The following is a 26,630-nucleotide window of genomic DNA, read 5'->3' as shown; positions in this document are numbered from 1 at the left end:
AGTTACTATTGTTGTTGTTACTGATGTCGTCGTTGTTGGATAGGACAGAGAGAAATGGAGAGAGGAGGGGAAGACAGAGAGGGGGAGAGAAAGACAAACACCTGCAGACCTGCTTCACCACCCATGAAGTGACTCCCCTGCAGGCGGGGAGCCGGGGGCTCCAACCGGGTTCCTTTCATGGGTCCTTGAGCTTCCTGTCATGTGCACTTCACCTGTTGCGCTACCGCCTGACTCTAGACTTGAAGGGTTCTTTAAAGAGTCTGAAATCTTGGTACATGATGGTGGAGGAGGCCCTAGGTGGGGGATGAGAGTGTTTTTCAGAAAACCAATAAGTTATACCCATGTACCAACAACTGTATTTACTGTAAACTAATTAATTAATCCCAATTAAAAAAAAAAAAAAAACCCTGCACATCAAAAGGTAGCACCATCCAAACAGAAAGACACCCAAATGCATGGGGGAAGATCTTTCCACAACTTACATCAGATAAAGGATCAATAACCAAAAGACATAAAGAGCTCAGACAACTAAACACCAGACAACCAATAAATAAATAAATAAATAACCAGGCAACCCCGGTTAGAAAATGGGGCCAGGGAGTCAGGCGGTAGCACAGTGGTTAAGCGCATGTGGTGCAAAGCACAAAGACCGATGGAAGGATCCCGGTTCGAGCCCCCGGCTCCCCAACTGTAGTGGGAGTCGCTTCCCAGGCGGTGAAGCAGGTCTGCAGGTGTCTGTCTTTCTCTCCCCCTCTCTGTCTTCCCCTCCTCTCTCCATTTCTCTCTGTCCTATCCTACAACGACGACATCAATAACAACAACAATAATAACTACAACAACAATGATAAACAACCAGGGCAACAAAAGGGAAAATAAATAAATATTTTTAAAAATAAGGAAAAAAAAAGAAAAGAAAATGAGGCCAGGACATGGGCAGACATTTCACCGAGGAAGAGATCCAGAGGGCCAGCAGATATACGAGAAGGCGTTCAGAGTCTGCTCATCAGAGAAGTGCAAATAAAGACAACACTGAGATACCTACCACTGTACACCGGTGAGAATGGCATACATCAGAAAGGACAGGGGTGACCAATGTTGGAGAGGGTGTGGAGAAAAAGGGACACTTCTTCCCTGGTGGTGAGAGTGCAAAATGGTCCCTGCACTGTGGAAAGCAATTTGGAGACTTACCTGAACACTAGGAATGGACCTAACCTACAACCCAGCAATTCCTCTTCTGGGGATTTACTCAAAAGAGACAGAAACCCCCTACCAGAAGAGATCTCTCTGTGGACACCGATGTTCATAGCAGCACAGCTTGCAATGGTCAGAACCTGGAAGCAACCCAGGTGTCCAACATCAAATGAGTGGCTTTTTTTTTTTTTAATTTTCTGCTTTAGAATTTTTATATATTTATTTATTTTCCTTTTTGTTGCCTTTTTTTAAAAAACATTTTTTTATTTATAAAAAGCAAACTGACAAAACCATAGGATAAGAGGGGTACAACTTTGCACAATTCCCATCACCAGATCTCCTTATCCCATCCCCTCCCCTCCCCTGTTAGCTTTCCTATTTTTTATCCCTCTGGGAGTATGGACCCAGGGTCATTGTGGGATGCAGAAAGTGGAAGGTCTGGCTTCTGTCATTGCTTCCCTGCTGAACATGGGCATTGACAGGTGGATCCATACTCCCAGCATGTCTCTCTCTTTCCCTAGTGGGGAAGGGCTCTGGGGAAGCAGGGCTCCAGGACACATTCGTGGGGTCATCTGCCCAGGGGAGTCCAGTTGGCATCATGGTAGCATCTGGAACCTGGTGGCCTCTCCAGACACTTAAAAAAGGTGTTAATATGGGAGTCGGATCGTAGCGCAGCAGGATAAGCGCATGTGGCCCAAAGCGCAAAGACTGGCGTAAGGATCCCGGTTTGAGCCCCCGGATCCCCACATGCAGGAGAGTGACTTCACAGGTGGTGAAGCAGGTCTGCAGGTGTCTATCTTTCTCTCTCCCTCTGTCTCCCATTTCTCTTTCCATTTCTCTCTGTCCTATCCAACAACAACGACCTCAATAGCAACAAGAATACGAACTACAAGAACAATAAAAAAAACAACAAGGGCAACAAAAGAGAAAATAAATAAATAAATATTTTTAAAAAGGTGTTAATATATACATGATGGAATACTACTCAACCGTTAAAAATGACAGGGGAGGGAAAGCACAGAGAGAAACATGGACTGGGCATGATATATTGGACCAAAGCAAAGGACTTTGAGGAGGGAGGAGAGGAAGCTAACCTTGGAGGCCTAGTACATAATGAAATTGTATGCACATGTCAGTGATTGCACTGTAAAGCATTAACCTCCTCAATAAAAAAAATAATAATAGTAAAACAATCTGAGGACTTGAACCTGGAGACAGCTCCCAGAACAGTGGTCCAGGCCTGGGTGCTGGTGCTGAGACTGTGTGTTATGACTGTGAGGGGAGGTGAGAGCAGACGTCTCAGGGGCTCTGCAGCATGGTAACACAGGACCGAGTCCTGCCTCAGTGTCCCCTGTGTGCCAAGCAGACAGCAGGGCCATTCTTCTCCTTCCTCTGCCCCTCTGCCTGTTGTCAGAGGGCTGGGTGTGTGTTTGTGTATATGTATGTGGGGGTGGGTGGGGGTGCGGTTTTCTCCTGTGTGTCTCCCTGGCTGAGGAAGGTCACATCTCAGGTTCCTGTGTCCTGCTCCCGCGGAGCTGGGGGATTTGGGGTACAGACCCAGCCCAGCTGTGCTGAGTCCTGACACCACGTGTGCAGTGAGGGTGTGGGCTCTTACCAGCCCGTTGGTCTCCTTTGTCAGTCCCTAACCCCTTCAATCCCGCCTCTGTGATTCTCTCAGGTAGTGGGAGTCAGCCAGCAGGAGCCACTTTCTGGAATGGCTGGTGCTTGGAGACTGGGGGTGGGGGAAACATGTGACCCCATTGGGGCTGATTATTTGTGGCTAGCTGGGTTCATCCTAGTTTTTGTGGAGTTGCCCAGGGATGACAAGGTCTGGAACCAAGAAGCCAGGGCAGGGGGTGATTACAGACGCCCCCTCCCCATAGGAGGCACCAGGCTGGGAAGTTGGGCAGTAGACACAGCCCCGGGGGCCAAGCAACCTGAGGGCACAATCCCAGAGTCCGGCTGGGAGGGAGCAGCTGCTCTAGGTCTGGGGGGTGTGTGTGTGTGTGACTATATCCGGCTACCAGCTGCAGGATGCCCAGTAGTGGTGTAGGGGTGCGGATCTCAGACTCTGTCCCCACCCATTCTAACATCGCAGGAGGCTGCACACCTGGGCCAGGGGGCCAGTGCCTTGGCCCTGGGCCATTCGCTGAGGGGGCAGAGGGTCCCCTGGGAAAGAGCCAGTCAGGCCAGGGCACAGCCCCACGAGGGGGCTCACCTGGGCAGGAAGCACAGGTGTTAGCATGCACACACCCCACCCCCACTCACAGCCCTGTGCAGAAGCTCCCATCAGCCTGGGAGTCCACTTGGTGTCCCCTCCCCACCGTCCCCAGGGGCTCCCCTGTCCCTCATCCCATACACCAAGTGCTAATGGCGTCCCTGTATGGTGCCAGGCTCCTCTGTCCCTGCATCTTGGGGACAGGACAGCGTTTATAAACCTGGGAGCCAGCTCTGAGGATGCCCCCCCCAACCCTCCAGCACCCCCACCTAGTCAACCAGCCCTCACATGCTGAGTTTATTCCCAGCACCCTGGGGGGAGGGCAAGCAGGAGGAAGCTGGGGACCAAAGGAACTTAGAGGCGTGAACCCCACATTTCAGACAGGGCAGAGAAGTGTGTGTGTGTGTGTGGGGGGGGGGGTGCCCAGGTGGCAAACCTGAAGGGAGACATAAACTGAGGCAGCATGGGGGCAGAGGGACCCTGCCAACAGCAAGAAGTGAGGCCTGAAGCAGAGGCAGAGGGAGACCCACCCCCCCAAAAAACCCCAAGCCCAGACACAGAGCCCGCACGTACAGCGCACTGGGCTCCCCTCCCCCACACGCCCCCCAACTCCTCGCCGCCCCTCCCTCCGCGCCCCACCTTTCCCGGGGCTCCTCCCTCGCCGCCTGCCGACACCCTCCCTCCTTCCTCCCCTCCTCTCCCCCACTCCTCCTTCCCTTCCCCTCCTCCCCTCCCCGCTTCCCGAGCTCTCCCTTCGCTTCTCCGACTCCGGCCGCCGTCCCTCCGGACCAACCCCGCCCGCCGCGCTCCGGAATCCCCCCACTCCGGGGACCCCACCTTCGGGAGCACCTCCCCCGGGACAAAGCCCACCCCGGGACCCCCACGCCGGAACCACCCAACTCCGGAATCTAGTCTAAGGACCCCCACGCCGGGACCACCCTCCAGGAACCCCGACGCCGGGACTCGCCACATAGGGACCCCCCCACTCCGGGAACCCACCTCCACTCCGGCAGCCTCCCCACTCGGGACCCCCCATTCCGAAAGCCCCCCACTCCAGAACTCTCCCCACTCCGGGACCCTCCCAATTCCGGGACCCCTCCCCATTCCGGGACCCCCCCACTCCAGGACCCTCCCCACTCCGGGACCCTCCCCATTCCGAGATCCTCCCCACTCCGGGACCTTCCCCACTCCGGGACCCTCCCCACTCCGGGAACCCCCACTACAGGACCCCCCCCACTCCGAGACCCTTCCCACTCCGGGACCTTCCCCACTCCGGGACCCTCCCCACTCCGGGAACTCCCACTACAGGACCCCCCCACTCCGGGACCCTCCCCACTCCGAGACCCTCCCCACTCCGGGAACCCCCCACTCCGAGACCCTCCCCACTCCGGGAACCCCCACTACAGGACCCCCCCACTCCGGGACCCTCCCCATTCCGGGACCCCCCCACTCCGAGACCCTCCCCACTCCGGGAACCCCCACTACAGGACCCCCCACTCCGGGGCCGCTCCTACTCCGAGGACCCTCGCTCTCTGGACGCCCCCCCTTCTCCGCCCTCCCGTGGTTCCAGTCCCCCCCCCCGCAAGTTTCGGTGGGTCTGCGGGTCTGTTTGTCTGTCAGTCCGGCGGGCGGTCCGAGCCCAGGCTGCAGGCGGAGGCGCCATTGTGGCGGCAGCAGGGACCGAGGGACCGAGTTGAGGGCGCGGGGGATCCCCGCGCGCCCCCCGCCCGCCAGGTACGCGTCCCGGAGCCCCAGTCCCCCACGGCCGACCCCCGCCTGCCCCGCAGGTGACAGCCCCAAGGTGGGGGCGCAGGGGAGACAGGGAGGGGCTGAAGGGGGTGCACGGGGAGGGGGCGCAGTGGGGAGGAGTGGGGGGTCCGTGGGGAGGGCGCGGAAGGGGTGCGGGGAGGGCCTCAGGACCCAGGGGACCTCCACCCCGGGGTGGGGCAGGAGGGGAGCACAGGTGAGCAGTCCAGAGAGGGAAGTGGAGGCTAGGGGTGGGGGTGTCCGGCCCGGAGGACGACTTAGGAAAGGTGAAGAGTCCCTGGGGAGCAGAACTGGGGGCGCGGAGGGGTGTGGAGGTGGGGGAGGGGCCGCCGGGGGGGGGTCTCGAGGGAGCCCGGCAGCCCAGAAGCCCCCGATCCCCCCCCACCGGGGACCTGGGGGAGCTGGAGCGGAAGGGGGAGGGGAAGAGCGGTTCTGGGGAGCCGGTGGGGGAGGGGAGGGAAGGGAGGGAGAGCTGGGGGGAGGAGAAGAGAGGGGTGGGAAGGGAGGGAGAGCTGCGGGGAGGAGAAGAGAGGGGTGGGAAGGGAGGGAGAGCTGGGGGGAGGAGGAGGGGGAGGGTGGGAAGGGAGGGAGAGCTGGGGGAGGGGTGGGAAAGGAGGGAGAGCTGGGGGAGGGGAGGGGTGGGGAAGAGAGGGAAAGGGGTAGGGAGAAAAGGCGAGGAGAGGGGTAGGAAGGAGAGGGGAAGGGTGGGGGGAAGGGAGGAGAGAGAAGGGGAGGGGGGCAGGCCGCGGAGGGGAAGGAGCGCTGCAGGGGGAGGGCAGGGAGGGGTGCAGGGAAGGGGAGGGGAGGAGAGGGAACCGGGTGAGGAGAGGCGAAGGGAAAGGGGGAAGGGAGGGGAGGAAGGAAGAGGGAGGGGCAGTGAGGGAGAGGGTGGCCACCAGGGTGGGGGAGGGGGCGGGGCGGGGCAGGGGAGGAGTTGGGGTGCCTGCCAGCTTAGGCGGGTGCGGAGTGCGGAAGGCAGGGGCCGGCGGCCCGGACGGTGGGGGGAGGGGGAGAGGCAGGGATCCCGCGGGAGGGGCCAGGGAGGGGAGGGGAGTCCTGCTTGGAAGCCCAGCGCAGAAGACTGAGGATTTGGGGGCCGGGATTTCGGGGTGCGTTGCCGGGGGGGGGGCAGAGCGGCTCCCAACTCGCTGCAGGAGCCCTCTGCCACCGGCCTTCCCCCTCCGGTCACCCAAGAGTGACACTGCCCTCTCCCCTCCCCCCTCCCCCAGGGGCTCCAGTTTCGGGTCTGAGCCGGTGACAGCTGCTAGGCCTGGGGGAAAGAAGTTCCCCACCTCCCCCTGCACAATCTCCCGGGTTCCTCCCCAGCACCCCCCACCCCCACCCCGGGAAATTCAAAGGGGAGGGGAGGGGCGGGGCGCGATGGGCGGGGCTGGCTAGGAGAAGCCTGCCAGGTGTGTGTGAGTATAAGGGGGGGGGGGGCGCCCCAGTTTTTCCGAGCCGGCAGCAGAGGCTTTGAGACCTCCTCCATGTGCCACCTTCAAAGGACGCTTTGCATTCTGAGCCCGCCGCTCCTCTGAGTCTGGGGGCGCGCTGTGCTTGGGGGTGGGCCGCTGGAAGCTGTCATCTGAACCCGGGTGTACTTTTTCCTTAGGGTCCGGGTCCCAGCCCCCTTCTCCCGAGGAGCCCCCGCATCGCCATGAGAGAGACTCTGGAGGCCATCCGCTCTCTGGGTGAGTGGAGGGCAATGGGGGTAGTGGGAGTCGTAAAGGAACTTGGGGCTCCAAGGGTGGTTTCTGGGTTCGGGCTAGACCCCCTTACCCTGCAGACAATGGAGCATCCTCTGGCCACACAGGGATGCAACCCTGAACCCACCCCGCCCCCGCCCCGCCCCCCCCCTTGAGAGCAGCCCCTTTGGAAGGTTCTTCCTGGGGGGAGGGGAGGCGTGCCAGACCTGGTCCAGGTTGGGGCTGCTCCCAGACTGCCCACCTGCAGACCCAAGAGCCCTAGGGCCTGTTTCTTTCGCCTCCTTTCTTTTGATTTACTTATTTACCTATGTTTAGGCTACTTGTTTGTATTAATTTGGTTTTGGACAGACAGAAAATGAGAGGGAGGAGGGAGACAGGAATAAAGAGAGAGACCCCTGCAGCCCTGCTTCACCACTCATGAAGAGCCCTTCCCCCTACAGGTGGGGAAGGGGGCTCAAACCTGGGTCTTTGTGCACTGTAAAGTGTGCACTCAATCAGGTGTGCCACCACCGGACCCCTCCTCCTGGGGGTGTGAGGCTGAGGCTGAGACCTGGCTGCACACTGGGGAGCCTGGCTGTCCCCTGTCCACATGCTGCCAGGAGCACTTCCTTGCAGAGCACGTGAGAAAAGACCTCTGTTCCCTATTCCCTGATGGGGTCAAAGCCAACCTGCGCTGTGCTGCATGCCTTTCTGGAACCCTCCCTCTGCTGCTGCAGGTCTGTCTGTGGGGCAGCCGGAGATGGCCCCCCAAAGTGAACCGAAGTCAGACTCCCATCATGCCCAGGATCCGGCGTCCCTGCCCAGGGGAGAGACAGTGCTGGGTGCGTGCTCAGGTGAGTGAGTGAGTGAGTGAGAGAGAGACTCAGGGTGGAGTCTCCCTGCTTTTCATCACCGGCTGTGGGAGTGCCTTCTCAGTGTCCATTGCTGTCCTTGGCATCTGGATTGCTTCAGTGTCTGAACAAAGATCCCTGCCTTCCAGGGGCTTCAGCCGGGTGGGAACAAAGTCACAAACACGTGACAGTCTTAGCATATAATGGGGGTGGAGGCAGGGTGGGGTGGGGCATACTCAGCGTGCAGGGGTGCAGGGAATCTGATTCTCTCACTGGCAATTCAGACAAAACTCCAGAGAAGGCCACTAAGCAGCCCCCCCTTCCCAGGAAAGATGCCCAAGGCAGGTGTGTGTCTGGCCTGGTGGCTTTTGCCTTGGCACCGGTGTCCCCAGAGCAGCGCCCCCCCACCCCAGCCTCAGCTCTTTAGTTGTGGATCCAGCAGGAGAGGCTGCCCTTGGCAGCTAGGAGCTCAGTCCTTGCAGGTGCAAATTGGGACGGGGTCCCAGGTGGGGCTGCAGGTCCTAAGGTCCCTGCCTCCCAGAGGTCTGTCTCCCAGAGGTATCTGCAGACATCTTGAGGGTGCCTCTTCTCTTCCCAGGCTCCGAGGTCCCTGGATCGGAGGAAGGAACGCCCTCAGAGCAAGCCGGGGCTCCCTGCAAAGATGACCAGGTGCACCTACCACAGAAGACAGAGCCTGCAGACTCCTGCCCAGGTGAGGCTTCCCCGGGCTCATCCCCCTGGAGGTCGGAGGTTTGGGGAGAGTCAGCAGAGGCCCTGCAAGCTACATTTCTAAAAATAAGTCTTGATGTACTAGAGGGACTGGGGGAGTGAGAGACAGATGGTACCAGAACTTCACTCTGGCACATGTGAGGCAGGGATTGAACTCAGGAGCCCAGGCTCCCCCATCCAGGGCGCTAGCCACTGTGCCACCTCCCAGGCCTCCCTGCAGAGGCACGTGTGACGAGGGCATGTCCGTGTTCTGTCTGTTGAGTCGAGGTTGCATATCTGCAGCATGTGATTAGACAGAGCTACACCATGTGATTAGACAGAGCTGCGTATCTGCCTGTCTCGAGGGGCATAATGTTTTATTAGTGATTTAATATAGATTCACAGAATCCTAAGGTAACAGGGACAAGTCCACAATGTTCACGCCACCAGAGTTCTGTGTCCCAGTCCCCTCGATTGGAAACCGCAGTAGTTCTCCCAAGGTCACAGGCTGAGGTCATGGATCCACATGCCAATACCCATGTCCAGCAGAGACTCAGTTACAGAACTCCCATCTTCTGTACCCCAAAAAGGAATTTTGGTTTATTTTTCCCAGTGGGGGAGAAATGATGGGGGGAGGATGACCAGAGGACTCTGAATCCCCATTCCATCAGGACCCAGAGAGAGGAGAGGGAAAAAGGAAGGGCATTCAGAAGTAGTAATAGGTGTAGGTGTGACTTAGGAAAGAAGAGATGAATAATACAATGGCAATAATAATAACTACAACAATAAAGCAACAAGGGCAACAAAAGGGAATAAATTAAAAAAAAGAATAATACAATGGAAAATTAAAAAAAGAGAGAGAGAGAGAGAACAGCGGGTTAAGCACACGTGGCGCAAAGCGCAAGGACCGGCGTCAGGATCCCGGTTCGAACCCCGGCTCCCCACCTGCAGGGGAGTCGCTTCACAGGCGGTGAAGCACGTCTGCAGGTGTCTTGTCTTTCTCTCCCCCTCTCTGTCTTCCCCTTCTCTCTCCGTTTCTCTCTGTCCTATCCAACAATGACAACAACAAAAATTACTACAATAAAATAACAAGGGCAACAAAAGGGAATAAATAAATAAATATTTTTAAAAAAAAAGAAAAAAGAAAGGAAGAGGAGATGGGGTGGTGGAAATAACTGTGCAAATATATACAAATCTAGGTGAATAATTATAGAAATAACAGTTAACCCATATCTGCAGTCCTGGGAGGAATGCTGGAGCTTCCAGTGGAGGGAGTGGGGATCACAGAAGTCTGGTGTTGGGAACGGTGCAGAATTAGACTCCTGTTGTTTTATAATTCGGTGAACCAATATTAAGTCACTAATAAAATGAAAAAAGGAGAGGACTAGAAAGCTGGACCAGGGCAGAGAGTAGCTCCCAAACTTGAAGAACGTCATCTATACATACAGTGAACTGTTCACCACGTCCTGACGGACACGTTTGTATGTTCAGTGATCGCCTGCCTGTGTGAGGAGGTATCTCTGCATGTCGGCCTGTCTGGTGAGGCATGTCTGTCTGTGTGTCTGCTGATGTGCTGAGGCAGCCCCACCAGAGGCCGACACCTTTTGGCTTCAGGCCTGTAGACAAGGGGAGGAGGAAGGGCTGGCCCTCACCTCAGCACCTTCTAGACCTTCCCAGCATTTCCCTCCTCTCCCCCACCCACTCTGAGGACATGGCTGGTGATACCTTCATTACGATCTCCCTGTAGACATGGGGTGTAGACCGTCCTGTTCCTGGTGTCTTCCCCCAAACACTCCTCTCCTCCCAGAGTCTCCAGTGACTTTGACTCTCCCCCATCAGTGTTCTAAACCTGCTGTACTAACTGACCCCCTCCAACCTACACCCATCACACAGGGCAAGCAGACAGGGTTCTGTGTCCACAGTGCCATCATCACCTCCTTCCACGGCCATCACCCTCTTCTCCTTTGGCCTGAGTGGCGTCATTGATCACAGGCTCATTTATTTATGTGTGTGTGTGTGTGTGTTCATGTGTCTTCGTACCGTGGGTCTGGGCTGTGACAGGTAGTGTGTGGGGGTGTGGGGGTGTGGGGCTTGGCGCTTTTACTTTCTAGCTGGGTCACCTTGAACTCAAGCTTCAACTCCAGGATTACTTGTAATCAAGAAGTGTGTGTGTGTGTATGTGTGTGTGTGTGTGTGTGTGTGCGCGCTACCAGGGTTACTGATGGGGCTCGTGCCAGCACTATGAATCCACTACTCCCAATAGCTTTTTTATTCTTTTTTTTTTCCTTTCCTATTTTTTTTATTTGATTGGAAAGAGAGAAATTGAAGGGGAAGGGAAGATACAGAGGGAGAGAAAAAGAGAGGCACCTGAAGACCCGCTTCACCGCTCGTGAAGCATTTCCCGCTGCAGGTGGGGAGCCAGGAGCCCAAAGCCAGGTCCTTGTACACCGCAAGTTTGTGCGCTTAACCAGGTGTGCCACTGCCTGGGCTCCGAGAGTCTCTTCTTTCTTGACTGTGGAGAGGCTGTGTGTCTACCTGTGCACAGTAGATGGTGGCAGTTTTTTTTTTTTTAATCTTTATTATTTACTCCCTTTTGTTGCCCTTGTTTTATTGTTGTATTATGATTGATATCGTTGTTGTTGGATAGGACAGAGAAATGGAGAGAGGAAGGGAAGACAGAGAGGGGGAGAGAAAGACAGACACCTGCAGACCTGCTTCACCGCTTGTGGAGCAACTCCCCTGCAGGTGGGGAGCTGGGGGCTCGAACCAGGATCCTTATGTGGGCCCTTGTGCTTTGTGCCACCTGCACTTAACCCGCTGAGCTACCACCCAACTCCCGGCAGCTTTTAAAAATACATTTATTTATTTATTCCTTTTGTTGTCCTTGTTGTTTTATTGTTGTAGTTATTATTGTTGTTGATGTCATTGTTGTTGGATAGGACAGAGAGAAATGGAGAGAGGAGGGGAAGACAGAGAAGGGGAGAGAAAGACAGACACCTGCAGACCTGCTTCACTGCCTGTGAAGTGACTCCCCTGCAGGTGGGGAGCCAGCCGGGGGTTCAAACCAGGATCCTTACCCTGGTCCTTGCACTTCGCGCCATGTGCGCTTAACCCACTGCGCTACCACCTGACTCCCTGCAGTTGTTGTTTTTATATGACAAATAAGAAATAGAACACAGATGTCATAGTTGGGAAATGGCACAGTGGATAAAGCAGTGGACTCTCAAGTGCGAGGTCTTGAGTTCAATCCCCGGCAACCAATGTACCTGAGTGATGTCTGGTTCTTTCTCTCCTCCTATCTTTCTTATAAATAGATAAAATCTTAGGAAAAATAAAAAACAGTTGCCTGCTGTCCAGAAGCTAAAGTCCAATTGAGATGATGCTGATATGAACTAGAATAAAGAACTAAAAGTAGGCATAATTGTTCTGCAAAAGGCTCTCCTGCCTGAGGCTCTGATCCCAGGTTCAATCCCCAGCACCATCATCAGCCAGAGCTGAGCAGAGCTCTGGTCTCTGTGTATCTCTTTTTCTCATTAAGATGAAGTAAAATAAATTTTTAAAAGAAAAGCAGGTGACAGTGAAGTGTCTACCTAAGAGGTCCTTATGCATTGGGATTTTTTTTTTTTTTGAAGAGGGTTCATGGTGGGTAGGGAGACATTTGAGGCTGAGAATATTTTGGTGGCAGGAAAGCTGATGTGGCAGTGGGGTTAGAAGAGACCTGTGAGGGCGGTGTGTGTGTGTGGGGGTGTAGATAGCATAATGGTTATGCAAAGAGACTCTCATGCTCCAAAGTCCCAGGTTCAATCCCCCACCCCCACACCACTGTAAGCCAGAGCTGAGCAGTGCTCTGGTATTTCTCTCTTGTCTTTCTCGCTCTGCATCTCTCTCAAAACTAAAATAAATAAAATAATGTTAAAAAAAAAAGAGAGAAAGAGACGTGTGGAGGGCCAGGCAGTAATGTACCTGCTTGGGCACCCAAGTCACCATGTATAAGGACCCAGGCTCAAGCCCCTGTTCCCCACCTGCAGGGGGATGTTTTACAAATGGTGAAACAGTGCTGCAGGTGTCTCTCTCTCTCTCTAACTCCCCTTTCCTTCTCAATTTCTCTCTGTCCTGTTGTGTGTGTGTTGAAGAGAGGGAGAGGTATGTAAAAGCACCCAGCTTGTGGGTTCGAGTGTTCTGCAGAGAACTTTCAGAGAAATAAGAAGTTTTACCCTTTCACTACATAGTAAACCATTAACACCTATAGAAACATTAGAAAAATAAAATTAGATCAGTAAGGAAAAAGCTTCAAGGCTGATGAGAAGGGCAGGCACACCTGGGCTTGTCAGGCAGGGGCAAGCCTCTCCTATAAAGTCCCAGAGCTCTGGGTGGTTCTTGAGTCGAAGGCTCTCAGGATGGAAAGGGGCACCATTTCCCCATGTGACAAGTGGTCTTTTGGAGCTGGTGGTTGGGAAAAGGCTCTAGGAACAAATCTTAAGTGCCAGGCAGACTTCGAGCCCGCCAAGGGATTCTCACAACCTGGTTTAGTTGTTCTCAGGCAAGAGTCATTATGGGAATTTGGGTCCATACAGCTTGAGGGGGAGAAATGCCAGAGGAAGATGACCAGAGGGCTCTCAACTCCCAATTCCATCAGGATGCAGAGAGAGAAGAGGGGGAAAAAAAGAAGGACATTCAGAAGCAGTAATGGGTGTTGGTATGGCTTAGAAAGGAAGAGAAAGTAAGACCATAGGGGAAAAGGGGGCAGAACCAAAATCTATGTAAATAGACATGCAGATAGTTACAGAAATCATAGGCAGCTCACCATCTGTGACCTTGGGAGAACCACTGCAGTTTCCAATGGAGGGACTGGGGACACAGAACTCTGGTGGTGGGAATGGTGTGGAATTGAACCTTTGTTATCTTGTAATTTTGTAAATCAATGTTAAATCTCTAAAAAAGAAAAAAAAAAAAGGAGGGGGTGGGTGGGCAGAGAAGAGTCACTTTGGAAGCTCTCAAGCAGGGAATAGACTCATGGATTAGATTCGTAGATCTGTCTGTTCCTACAGGTGCATTTTGCAAAGTGTATTCAGAGCTTTTGTGATGCAGTGCGAGGGTCAGGAGCCACAGACCAGACCAGCCCTTAGAGCTAAGCAGAGGACCTGACTTAGTTCCAAAGAGCCCAAGTGACTACGCCTAAGCCACGTTAGCTGGTCAGTGGCAGAGGAGGACCCCAGTGGGTGTGCAGTGTCCAAGGGGGCGAAACTCCCCAGCACCCCAAGTCTAAGCTGCTCCCCCAGAGGACCCCCCCCTTGTCTCCCCCAGGCTGGCTTCATTCACTGGTCTCCCAAGTTCTGTGAACTCCCATCTTCCCCTTCCTCACAGTAGAATTCCAGCCTGGCTGCAGAAGCAAGAAACATGATGAGATCCTCATGCCTGAGGTTCAGTCCCCTGTATCATCATAAGCCAGAGCTGAGCAGGGCTCTGTGAATAATAATAGCAACAGCAACAACAACAATAGCAGACCAGGGGAGCTTCCGGGGAGCAGGAAGGAGTCTAGGCCTCCAGGCTGACAGCCGCAGGGATTAAATAGCAAGGGAAGTGGGAGAAGTGAGTGCCGGCTCCAAGGCCAGCAGTGGGTGGGAGGAGGCTCAGCCGGATGTGGAAGAGACAGGTGGGCCTGGGAAGCTCAGCTTCTGGTGTTTGCAGAACTTGGTGTTGCTGCCTTGCTTTGTGAGACAAGAGGGGAGACCGCTCCACTCTCCACGGGGACTGAGGAAGGAGGCTGCCAGGACAGGCTGCACTGGGGCCCCCACCCTAGGCCTGTCACCCCAGGAGAGAGTCAGGATCCTCCCTAGAGCCTCCCGCCGCTATGCAGAGGGTGGAAGAGGAAGCTAGGCTCACAGAGGAGGGGGGAGGGGAGGCCTCAGGCCAGCCTGGGAGGAATTCCTGGGAGAGGAGGAAGAGAAGGAAGAGGAAGGGGGGGAGGAGTAGGGAAAGAAGAAAAAGGAGGAGGGGGGTAGAAGGAGGGGAGGATAAGGGAAGGAGGGAGGGGAGGATAAGGGAAGGAGGGAGGGGAGGAGAAGAAGGGATGGCTTTCTCCCTCCTGGCTGCAGAGCACACAGTGCCTGGATCCAGGAAGTGGTGTTCATGTTGGCAGATAGGCCTGGCACAGGGTTGGGTGACAGCTCAGCGGGATGGTGGCACAGACCTTACATAGCACTGAGGCCCTGGGTTCAATCCCCAACACCACAGGGAAGAAAGAGCACCATGGACAGACAGCTCCAAGGAGCTCCAGGGATGGTGGAGCCATGCTTTGATCTCTCTCTTCCTCTGTCTCTCCCTCATCTCTTTCTCTCTCCAAGGAAACAGAATTAAAAAATGTGCTCAGGGAGGCCACTTGGAGGTATTAGGTATGGTTTCATTCCCCAGAGCTGCATTAGAAAACAAGGGCAACAAAAGGGAATAAATAAATAAATATTTTAAAAAAAACAAAACAAGCAGAAGAAGCCAAGTGTTAAAATGAGCAAGGACCCAAGTTGGAGCCTGGTCCCCACCTGCGGGGGGAACGCTTTTCGAGTGGTGAAGCAGGGCTGCAGGTGTCTCTCTGTCTCTCTCCCTCTCTCTCTCTCTCCCCCTTCCTTCTTGATTTCTGGCTGTCTATTCAATAAATAAATTAAAAAATAAGATTTTTTAAAAAGGAAAACAAATAAGGGGGTCGGTAGGTGGCACACCAGGTTAATTGCCCATGGTACAAGCAAAAGGAGCCCCGAAGCGATCCAGGTTCGAGCCTGCAGGGGGTTGCTTCACAAATAGTGAAACAAGTCTACAGGACTCTCTACCTGTCTATCTCCTCCCCCCCCCCCGCCCCCAATTTCTTTCTGTCTTGTCCAATAAAACGGAAGAAATAGCCTCCAGGAGCAGTGGATGCTTAGTGCAGGCACCAAGCCCCAGTGATAACCCTGGAGGCGAAAAAGAGAGAGAGAGAGAAAAGAAAGCAGGGCTGGGAAGACAGCTTCATGGTTCTGCAAAAAATGTTCATGCCTGAGGTTCTGGATTCCCAGGTTCAATCCCCAGCACTGCCATCAGCCAGAGCAGAGCAGTGAGTGGTCTGGTGAAATATAATAGGGGGCTGGGCGGTGGCACATGTAATACCACGTGCAAAGACCTGCAGCCCCCACTCCCCACCTGCAGGGCAGACTCTTCACAAGCAGTGAGGCATGGGTCTGCAGGTGTCTGTCTCCCTGTTTCTCCCTCCCCTCTCAATTTCTCTCTATCCTATCAAGTCTAATAGAAAGGAAAACTAAGACAACAATAATAGTAAAGACTGCAGTAGCCAGCGTGACACGTGGTGGACGTGTCTGGTTTGGCCTTTCCAGGGGAGGAATGGATGATTCGGAAGGTGAAGGTGGAGGAGGAGGACCCCCAGGCCGAGGAGGACATGGAGTGGCCCCAGCACCTGCCCGCACTGCCCAGCGGTCCCTTCCCCGCGCCAGACCTGGGGTCTCCAGCTGCCACCTACAAGCTGGAGCCGGGGAGCCCCGGGCCATTGGACGAGTGGGGTCCCCCCCTGCCGTCCCCCCCGGAGAAGCCCTTCGGCTGCGGGGACTGCGAGCGGCGCTTCCGGGACCAGCTAACCCTCCGGCTCCACCAGCGCCTGCACCGCGGCGAGGGCCCGGGCGCCTGCCCCGACTGCGGCCGCAGCTTCGCCCAGCGCGCCCACCTGCTGCTGCACCTGCGGGCGCACACGGCCGAGCGCCCCTTCCCCTGTGCCGAGTGCGGCCGCCGCTTCCGCAAGAAGGCGCACCTGACCCGCCACCTGCGCACCCACACGGGCGAGCGGCCCTTCCCTTGCGCGCACTGCGGCAAGCGCTTCAGCCAGAAGATCCACCTGGGCGCGCACCTCAACACGCACACGGGCGAGCGCCCCTTCCCCTGCGCCGAGTGCGGCCGCCGCTTCCGCAAGAAGACTCACCTGGTGCGCCACCAGCGCATCCACACCGGCGAGCGGCCCTTCCAGTGCGTGCTCTGCGCCCGCAGCTTTACGCACAAGCAGCACCTGCTAAGGCACCAGAGGGTCCACGAGGCTGGCCTGCGCGCCCCCGCAACGCCGGGGAGCCCCGCAGCATCCGCGCCCCAGCCCTTCACCTGCGCGCACTGCGGGAGCTGCTTCGGCTGGAAGGTGAGTCCGGACAGCGCCCTGGGCGAGTGCGGCCTGGACCCGGCCCTGGGCTGCGGCGAGTGCGCCCTGGGAGCGGCCCTGGAGCCCACCGAGGCCCCCCCAGACTCGGGCTGCGGCCCCGGCTCGGCCCCCACGGCGTCCCAGGGCGCTCCGGCCACTGGGCGCGCCTCCACCTGCTGCCCTCGGTGTGGACGGAGCTCGGCACTCGGGCAGCAGGTGACTCGCCCCCGGCGGGTGCCCCCCGACGAGCGGCCCTTCCCCTGTGCGCAGTGTGGCCACCGCCTCCTCCTCCTGGGCCCAAGGCCAGGCCTGGGGGCGCACCCGGGGGGGCCCGGAGGAGCCAGGCCCTTCGTCTGCGCGCAGTGCGGCCGCCGCTTCAGCCGCAAGTCGCACCTGGGCCGCCACCAGGCGGTGCACACGGGCAGCCGGCCCCACACCTGCGCAGTGTGCGCCCGCAGCTTCAGCTCCAAGACCAACCTGGCACGCCACCAGGCCACCCACACCGGCTCAAGGCCCTTCGCCTGTGCACACTGCACCAAGAGCTTCAGCCGCAAGACGCACCTCCTTCGCCACCAGCGTGTCCACGGCCCAGACCTCCTAGGCCCCAGCTGGGCTGCCACCACCGAGGTGACAACGACCACCTCTCTCTTCTTCTAAGCCTCATCCTCCACGGACCCTCGTGACCCAACACCTGGGCCTTGGTCACCTAACGGCTACCCAGGCTGACCAATTTCCTTCTCTTTTGCTGGGGGAAGGAAGAAAGAAGGAAAGAAAGAAAGCCAGCAGTAACATTCAGTGACAAAGACCGTGCAGAGAGGGCACCTGTGATGCTCATCGTTCAGACCTGAACCCTTGGAAGACCCCTCTCCTCAGAGACCCCAGGACTCAGCAGACATTCCCTGGACTTCTCCAGGCCCCAGGTTGAGAGAGGTTGTCTGAGCTCTCCAGGTTCGGTTAGAATTTGATCCAGAGCTATGATTTTTTTCTTGGGGGGGGAAGGGTCAGGGGGAGTATGTCCCTTGATGTTTGTCTCCCACTGTCCCACCTCCATTAGCACACAGACGCCCATACCCCTGGTGTCCTGAGTGAGTGACACTTAGCCAGCTGCTGGTCAGCGACTCTGCCGAGTCCAAATACAATACAACACCCAAAGCTCTCACGGGCATCCACACATTCTTCGAAAAGGGGGTCCACTCTAAAAGGGTGAGGTTTATGCGGTGCTGAGGGGGTGGAGAGAGGCAGAGGGGTCCACAGCACCTCTCCACCATCCATAGAGCCACCCCCCCCCTTGGTGCTGTCTGTGGTGCTGCCATGCGGTGCGCCACAGGACTCGGGCACTGCAAGGGAATGAACTCTGCCTGCTGGACCCGCTCCCAGCCCCTAAATAGAGCGTCGACGTGGTCAATGTTTCCTTCTTCGTCAGTGATACAGTGTGTGATGTTCATAACTGGTGAGCCTTGTGATGTTCAGTGTTACCGTGCATTCCAAGATTGTCACACCATACCATTGGAAGGTTCATAGTTCAGCTATTTGCCAAACTACTACTGCCCCTAGTTCCTGCTCTGGCTCAGAAATCGGTGTCCCCTGCAGCGTGGGGGAGGCTAGAATTGTGCGGGAGCCCTTTGGCCACTTCCATGGAGACCCTGTCTCAGAGGACTCCGGTGCTGTGTGCCTCTGCCTCTCTGTGGCTCCCCCAAGGGCAGCTCTGCCTGCCTGCCTGCCTGCGGAAACACCTTCCTGGCAGAGGAAGCTGACATTCCCACTGCACTTTCCAGTCAGTCCCATCTTTCTGTTGGACACTTAATTCAGAAACTTTTAGCAGTAGTGGGAGAGGTGCCTGGCAGCAAAAGTGGGAGAGTTAGGCTGCTGGGCTTGGACCGGCAAGGTTTGCCTCTCGTGTGTGTGTGTGTGTGTGTGTGTGTGTGTGTGTGTATGTGTGTATGTATGTGTATAATCGGGGCTTCATGCATCACCACAATTCCACCACTTGGTGTCACTTTTTCATTCAGAGAGAGAGAGAGAGAGCAGATGGACCACACCTCTGAAGCTGCCTGCCCTGCTATAGCACCTCCCATGTGGTGCCAGGGCTTGGACCTGGCTGGGCCCCACAGGTGGCAAAACACCTGCTGAGCCCGCTGACTCGCCCTTTTTCCAACAAGGGCACCACTTAGCTGAGTCAGTCTTGCATGCAAGTCCAGTGTGCTGCCACTGAGCTATATAATGGCCCACTCCTCAGCACCATGGATAGCACCCAGAGTCCTAGGGGTGGTAGGGCAGGGCCATGGGGTCTTTCAGCACCGTGGACAGCACCCAGGGAAAACTTGCCCCATAGATAGGTAGGACAGGGCTGTGGGAGCGGCTCCTCTCGCAGCACCATGGACAGCGCAGGGGCAGAGCTCTGTGCATCATAGAGCAGTGTCAGAGTGTCTTCTCTGTCACGCCTCCTTTCTCTAAAAAGAGAATGTCCAAGTCCTTTTGAATTTGCAGCGGAGAGTTTGTTGTCAGTCTTAACAGCCAGTAGCTCTGTCTAGCAGCCCTCCCCCTCTTCACTCTGAAGTCACCTACTCTACCTCTTAAGACACAGAGACTGCGACTCCAGATTCTGAAAATCAAATGCGCAAAAGGCCACACCAGTGTTTCTGTTGAAACAGAAACAGTCTGGAATTCACCGGTAAGAACAACTTTTAGCTTCTGCAGTGGACCTGGGGGAGCACTGCCACGTGCCAGGATTTCCACATTCTCTTGCCTCCTCTCCAGGGCACATCCTTGTCTTCTGAGCTTGCTTGCAAGGAACGAAAAAGTGAAAGCTGGTTGTAATCTAAACAGATGACGATGCTGAAAATGTAGTGTGTGGAGTGGGAGACCGAGGACTGTTCCCACGGTGGAGCTTGGGAGCAGGGCAGCGGTCGTCTCTCTGATCATTGCCGTCTCCATGCCCCCCCCCCCCACTCTTCCCCTGTGAGCTGCCCCAGGTACAGTTACCTGTGTCAAAGCACTGCCACCATTTCCCCCTTGGAACCACAGAGAGGTGTGTAAAAACGCTCTCAGAAGTAAAGCATCCATTTGCTATGTCTACATATGGGAGATACATTTTTATTTTAATTCATTTACTTATTTTAGAGGATCTGTTTTATGTCATGTTTTGGAGGAAAAAAACTGTGAGGGAAGGGGAGATAGAGAAGGAGAGAGTTAGACATCTGCAGCTTTGCTTCACAGCTAGTGAAGTTCCCCCTAATAGGTGGGAACCAAGGGTTTGAACCTGGGTCTTTGCACATTGTGACATCTGTGCTCTACCAGGTGTGACACCACCTGGTCCCAATTAAAAATTTATTTTATTATTATTTGGGGGGGGATACATTGTTTATTTCGTGCTTCACCAAGGAATAAACCCATGGTCTTGTACATGCATGCCACAGTCTCCACTGAGCAGTTTCCACAGCTCAGCTGTTTCATTCTTGGTTTTGTCTTTTTTTTTTTGGAGGGGGGGGCAGAGAGGATAGAAAGGTGGAGGGTGAGACAATTCCCAGTTCTCCTTCACCACTCAGAATTTTCTTTGGTGCTGTCCATGGTGCTCTTTGATGCTGGAGCCCAAACCTAGGGCTTCACTCCTGGTAAGGTACAGTCTCTGCTGGGTTAGCTTTGCTTCAGTCCCCAAGACCTGGGAATTCATGGATGGAGCCCAGCTACAAGGCTTTTGTGGGGATGGAAGGTTCAAAGAGACCAGGAATCTGTTGCCTTCTGGTACTGAAGCATGTTGGTGAACAAAAGACAGCATCTTGCCAGCTGGGTGTGGCAGTACCTGTCACATTGCATTGAGAGCATCTCAGTGCAGGGGGTGGGTGGGGTGGATGGTGGATGCCCACCCTTGACTCCCCTGCCACATGAAGCCCAAAGTTCTATAAGCCTTTTGAAGTGTGTAGTCTTTCTGTGTTATTTTAAACACACTGGTTTCACCGAATGCTTTTTTTTCAGCTGATAACAATGCTGGGTGGGGGTGGGGTGGTGTATACTTCTTCTTGTTATGACTTATCTCAAAGAACTTTTTTATGTCATGCAAAAATGAAGGAGGTGGGAGGAAGTGGTGGAAGGAGGAGGAGAATTCAAATCAGCAGCAGCAAAAGAAAAGACAGCGTCTCCTGTCTACTTGGGGATCACCCCCTCTGCCACCCAAGGTTTCCTGAAGCATCTCTGTTGATGAAGCCATGCCCAGTGTACTCCCATTCTCTGAACTCCAATTGTGGCAGTTCTAACCTGGTGATAAGGTGGTACTTTTTTTTCTAATGCGGCACCAGGAAGTGTACCCAGGACATCACACATAAACAATACACTGAACAGCCTTCCCTGTCCAACATTCTCCTTCATTTCTTTTTTTTTTAATTTTTAAATTTTATTTTCCCTTTTTGTTGCCCTTGTTGTTTTTCATTGTTGTTGTAGTTATTGTTGTTGTTAGATTATTGTCGCCGTTGTTGGATAGGACAGAGAAATGGAGGGAGGAGGGGAAGACAGAGGGGGGAGAGACAGACACCTGCAGACCTGCTTCACTGCCTATGCAGGTGGGGAGCCGGGGGCTCGAACTGGGATCCTTCCGTCGGTCCTTGCAGTTTGTGTCATACGCACTTAACCACTGCACTACAGCCGGACTCCCAAATTTTCCCCCTTTTGTTGCCCTTGTTGTTGTAGCCTTGTGGTTATTATTATTGTTGTTGATGACACTCGTTGTTGGACAGGACAGAGAGAAATGGAGAGAGGAGGGGAAGACAGAGAGGGGGAGAGAAAGACAGACACCTGCAGACCTGCTTCACCGCCTGTGAAGCGACTCCCCTGCAGGTGGGGAGCCGGGGGCTCGAACCGGGATCCTTACGCCGGTCCCTGCGCTTTGCACCACCTGGGCTTAAGCCGCTGTGCTGCCGCCAGACTCCATTTCTTTTGAGAGAGGAAAAGAGAGATGGAGAGAGACCATAGCACTGCTCCTCCCTTTACGACTCTTCTTGGTGCTGTCCCTGGTGCTCCCATATGCCAGGACTCAAATTCAGGGTCTGGTGCATGGCAAAGCCTGCACTCTACTGGGCAAACTATCCCGTGGCCCAATGGCAGTTTGATTTTTAATGTTCGGAGTCAGTCCCATACTGTTTCCCACTGGGCTTGCATCACTCAACGCCCTGCCAGCAGTGCACATGGACTCCAGTCTCTCCAGTCCTCACCATGCCCACAGGTGTGGGGTGGCCTCCCGGTGTGGTTTTTTTTTTAAATATTTATATTTATTTATTCCCTTTTGTTGCCCTTGTTGTTTTATTGGTGTAGGTATTATTGATTTCATCGTTGGATAGGACAGAGAAAAATGGAGAGAGGAGGCGAAGACAGAGGGGGAGAGAAAGACAGACACCTGCAGACCTGCTTCACCGCCTGTGAAGCGACTCCCTGTAGGTGGGGAGCCGGGGGCTCGAACCGGGATCCTTACACTGGTCCTTGCGCTTGGTGCCCCGTGCGCTTAACCTGCTGTGCTCTGGCCCGACTCCCCCGCTGTGGTTTTGACATGCGTTTCACCAGAGCCTGTCCCTTTATAAAGAGGAGCCTCCTGGCGAGGAAGGATGGAGAATACTGAATCTCACCCGCAGAGGTGTGGGAAGGGGGTGTCTCTGAGCAGGTGAGGTGATTTGCCAAGACCTCACCCCCCAGGGTGCGGCTCTCCACCAGCCGGGCCCCAGTGGTCATGTTTGCTCACCGGACTGATTCTTGTCCATCTCAGAGGAAAGGATTAGAGACTCCCACCCCAGTGCCTGAGAGAGTCAGTCATACTTGTGGGCGGCTGAGTCTTGAGAAACAGCACAGACTGTCTGAAAGGGGACTTGGGTACTTGATGCGGAATATTCCAGAGGTGGCTGGCACACTGGGTCACTCTGTAGTCACTCTGTGCGAAGGGCACTGTTGGGTGTCATTTAAAGATCTTGCTTGGGTTTATTTGATTTGATTTTTTAATCTTTATTTATTGGATAGGAACTTTTAGAAATTGAGGAGGGGGAGGTAGAGAGGAAGAGAGATGGAGAGACATTTGCATCCCTGCTTCACCATTCACAAAGCGTTCCCCCTGCAGGTGGGGACTGGGGACTGGAACTCAGGTCCTTGCACGCTAAAACCGTGCCTTCAACCAGGTGTGCCATCACCTGGCCACGCTTCAGTTTATTTTATATAAGAAGTAAAGGGGAGAGAGAGAGAGAGGACAAACAGAGAGAGGGACAGAGAAAGAAGCCTGAGCACCACTCTGGCACATGGTACAAGGGATTGAACCAGGAACTTTAAATAAGCATCCTCGTCCTGAGTTCTATTAGTTCTTTTCCTGGCTTCTCAACTAACTGGCATTTTTAATGGTTCAGGGCTTTCCAGGCAGAGTGAAACCTCCTTTCCTCAGTAAGGGCGGACTGTGGCATCTGAAGCAGGCATCACTGGTAGAGGGAACATGCCCAGGCTGGTAATTCACAGAGTCTGCTAATCCCCCCCCCCCTCCGCCTGCCCCACACACACCCAGCTGCCAGGAGAAAGTGGCAGGGGCTGGCAGCACCTGGGGTTGTGTTTCTGAAGCAAATGGATGGAAATCTGGGAGAAAGCCTTTGCTTCTCAGAGCCTGACAGTGGCCCAGCCTTGGCCCACCTCCGGTCTGAGAATGCCCCCTGTGCACAAAGTAGTGGGTAGAGGTTGGGAGGGGCATCAAGATGCAAATGCTTCCCCAAAGCTCTCTGCTCCTTTCCTGGGGCTTCCTCACAGAGGCCTGTAAGTGAGTGGGAGAGACTCCATTTTTCACTTTATTTATTTTCCCTTTTGTTGCCCTTTTTTTTTTTATTGTTGTTATAGTTATTGTTGTTGGTGTTGTCGTTGTTTTTGGAGAGGACAGAGAAATGGAGAGAGGAGGGGAAGGCCGAGGGGGAGAGAAAGATAGACACCTGCAGATCTGCTTCACCGCCTGTGAAGCGACCCCCCTGCAGGAGGGGAGCCGGGGGCTCAAACCGGGATCCTTACGCCAGTCCTTGCGCTTTGTGCCACATGCGCTTAACCAGCTGTGTTCCCACCCCCGATAATTCCACTTTTATTTGTTTAAGGATTCTTTCTATAGTCTTCTAAAAAGGGTTCACCAATTTGCATTCCCACCAGCAGAAGAGTTCCTTTCTCTCTCTTTCTTTTAAATTTTATTTATTTATTCATGAGAGATGATAGGAGGAGAGAGAGAAATAACCAGACATCATTCTGGTGTGTGTGCTGCAGGGGATTGAACTTAGCACCTCATGCTTGTGAGTCTAGTGCTTTATCCACTGCACCATCTCCCAGACCACACCTTTTTCTCCAACTCCTGTCATTTCCAGTTTTTATTTTATTTTTTAAATTTTTATTGTTCTTATTGATGTCGCCGTTGTTGCATAGAACAGAGAGAAATGGAGAGAGGAGGGGAAGACAGAGAGGGGGAGAGAGAGACAGACACCTGCAGACCTGCTTCACCGCTTGTGAAGCGACTCCCCTGCAGGTGGGGAGCAGGGGCCTTGAACCGGGATCCTTAAGCCGGTCCTTGCGCTATGCGCCACCTGTGCTTAACCCGCTGTGCTACCACTGACTCCCTTTTATTTTTTTATATAGGCCATTCTCACAAGCGTGAGATGGAATCCGAGTGTAGCTTTAATTTTTCATTTCTCTAATGATAAGTAGAGTATTTATTCATATGTCTACAGGCCATGTGTATCTCTTCTTGAAAAAACTGTCTCTTTAGTGGAGGCAGACACTCCCAGGTTTAACCCCCACACACCATCACAAGCCAGAGCTGAGCAGTGCTCTGATAAAAACAACAACAACAACAACAAAGTCTAGTTCTTTGACCCACTTAGAAAAGTATTTTATTCACTTACAGTAGAGACAGAAACTGAGAGGAAAGGGAGAGGTAGAGAAGGAGAGAGGGGCCAGGCAGTGGTGCATCTGTTTAAGTGCACACACACTACAGTGCGCAAGGAACTGGGTTCAAGCCCCTGGTCCTCACTTGCAGGGGGAAAGCTTCATGAGTGGTGAAGCAGGGCTGCAGGTGTTTCTCTGTCTTTCTCCCTCTCTTCCTCCACCTCCCCTCTCAAATTTTCTGTCTCTATCTATTAATAAATAAATAGAATTTAAAAAGAGAGAGAGAGGAAGATGACACAGACAGCATTGCATCACTGCTCATGAAGCTTTCTCCTTATAGGTGGCACCTGGGGCATGAACCCGGGTCCTTGCACACAACAACATGTGTGCTCAACCTGCCGTGTCATTGCTCAGCCCGTTACATTTTTTATTGGGTTATATTTATTTCTTCTGTTGAGCTGTATCAGTTCTTTATAGATATTTGATGTCAGTCGATTGTCAGATGTGTGATGTGCAAATATCTTTTCCCAAGTATTGGGATGCCTGCTTATCCTTGTGTAGTTTGCATGCAGGGCTTTTTAAAAAAAATTTATATGTATTTATTTATTTTCCTTTTTGCCCTTGTTTTTTATTGTTGTTGTAGTTATTATTGCTGTTGTTATTGATGTCATCGTTGTTAGATAGAAATGGAGAGAGGAGGGGAAGACAGAGAGGGGGAGAGAAAGACAGACACCTGCAGACCTGCTTCACCGCCTGTGAAGTGACTCCCCTGCAGGTGGGGAGCTGGGGGCTCAAAATAGGATCCTTACGCGGGTCCTTGTGCTTAACCCGCTGCACTACCGCCTGACTCCCCGTGTTTTTAATTTTTTTTTTTTTAATTTATGAGGAAGACAGGAGGAGAGAGAAAGAACCAGACATCACTCTGTTACATGTGCTGCCGGGGATCGAACTTGGGACCTCATGCTTGAGAGTCCAAAGCTTTATCACTGAACCACCTTCCGGACCACATTTATTTATTTTTAAGATGGAAATAGAAAGGGAAAAAGGAGATAGATAGATAGATAGATAGATAGATAGATAGATAGATTATAAATAGATAGATAGATGATATGGAGGGAACCTGCAACACAGCTCCACTGCATTTTTCTCCCTGCATGTGGGGACCAGGGGCTTGAACCTGACTCCTTGCCTATAGTAATATGTGTGTTCTATCAAGTGCGCCATCCCCCAGCCTTATTGAAGCTTTTTAGTGTGACAGAATCCCATTTCTTTACTGTTGTTTCCATTTCCCACGCCCACGGGGCTGAGTCTCCAAACACATCTTTGATGTGAAGATCTTGCAATGTTTCACTGATGTTTTCTTTTATGTAGTTTCTTTTAAAAAAAATAAATAAATGCTTTTTTCCGCCTTTTCGTTGCCCTTGTTGTTTATCATTGTTGTTGTTGTTGATGTCGTTGTTGTTAGGACAGAGAGAAATGGAGAGAGGAGAGGAAGACAGAGAGGGGGAGCGAAAGACAGACACCTGCAGACCTGCTTCACCACCTGTGAAGCGACTTCCCTGCAGGTGGGGAGCCAGGGGCTCGAACCGGGACCCCTACACTGGTCCCTGTGCTTTGCGCCACCGCCTGGCTCCCTATGTAGTTTCTGATCTACGACCCAGGTCTCTGATCCATCTGGTTTGATTTTGGTGAGTGGTGGTAGGTCATGCTCTAGTTCACCTTTCCTACCCGAGGCTGTCCACTTTGGCCAGCACCATTTGTTGATGAAACCTTCTTTATTCCACTGGATGGTGTCAGCCCCACCCCCTCCCTGTAACTTCCAAAAGCTCAGTCTGAGAGTGAGGTGGTATTGGGGGCACAAGTCTTTCATTTTTTCAGGTGGCTACTCCCCCTCTCACCCCCTATAAACCCACTTTCCTCTTATCAACTTTTGTTTCTTGGGTATTGATTTCTGAGCAATCAGCATCAAGCCTTGGCATCTGGCACCAAGATCACAGGCTGGGAGACATCACACAGCAGGTAGTTAGAAGTGTGACTTCGGGGGCGGGGCGGTAACACAGCAGGTTAAGCGCACAAGGACTGGCACAAGGATCCCGGTTCGAGATCCTGGTTCGAGCCTCCGGCTCCCCGCCTGCAGGGGGTTTGCTTCACAAGGGGTGAGACAAGTCTGCAGGTGTCTG

General features: G+C 53.9%; 1 protein-coding gene across 6 annotated transcripts; it reads left to right on the top strand.

Annotated features, from left to right (window-relative positions):
• Positions 1–4,985: 4,985 nt before the first annotated feature.
• On the top strand, positions 4,986–25,859 carry ZNF467 (zinc finger protein 467). Of its 6 annotated transcripts, XR_009551258.1 has the most exons (6): positions 5,189–5,210; positions 6,789–6,867; positions 7,599–7,715; positions 8,311–8,424; positions 15,779–19,252; positions 19,339–25,859. XR_009551258.1 is itself a non-coding variant. In XM_060196775.1 (5 exons), the coding sequence occupies exons 2-5, from the start codon at positions 6,834–6,836 to the stop codon at positions 17,236–17,238; spliced, it is 1,725 nt and encodes a 574-aa protein (XP_060052758.1). In that variant the 5' UTR covers positions 4,986–5,143; positions 6,789–6,833; the 3' UTR covers positions 17,239–25,859. The 6 variants fall into 6 exon arrangements, 5 of the variants coding, with proteins under 5 accessions (XP_060052758.1, XP_060052757.1, XP_060052756.1 ...); XM_060196775.1 differs by lacking the exon at positions 5,189–5,210 and adding an exon at positions 4,986–5,143 and having other exon boundaries at positions 15,779–25,859; XM_060196774.1 differs by having other exon boundaries at positions 7,599–7,703; positions 15,779–25,859.
• Positions 25,860–26,630: the final 771 nt, after the last annotated feature.

This window comes from Erinaceus europaeus, chromosome 8 (assembly GCF_950295315.1).
Source record: "Erinaceus europaeus chromosome 8, mEriEur2.1, whole genome shotgun sequence".
Classification (NCBI taxonomy): Eukaryota; Metazoa; Chordata; class Mammalia; order Eulipotyphla; family Erinaceidae; genus Erinaceus; species Erinaceus europaeus.
Note: the sequence above shows the minus strand (reverse complement) of the source record. Positions and strands in the feature narration are given on the sequence as shown.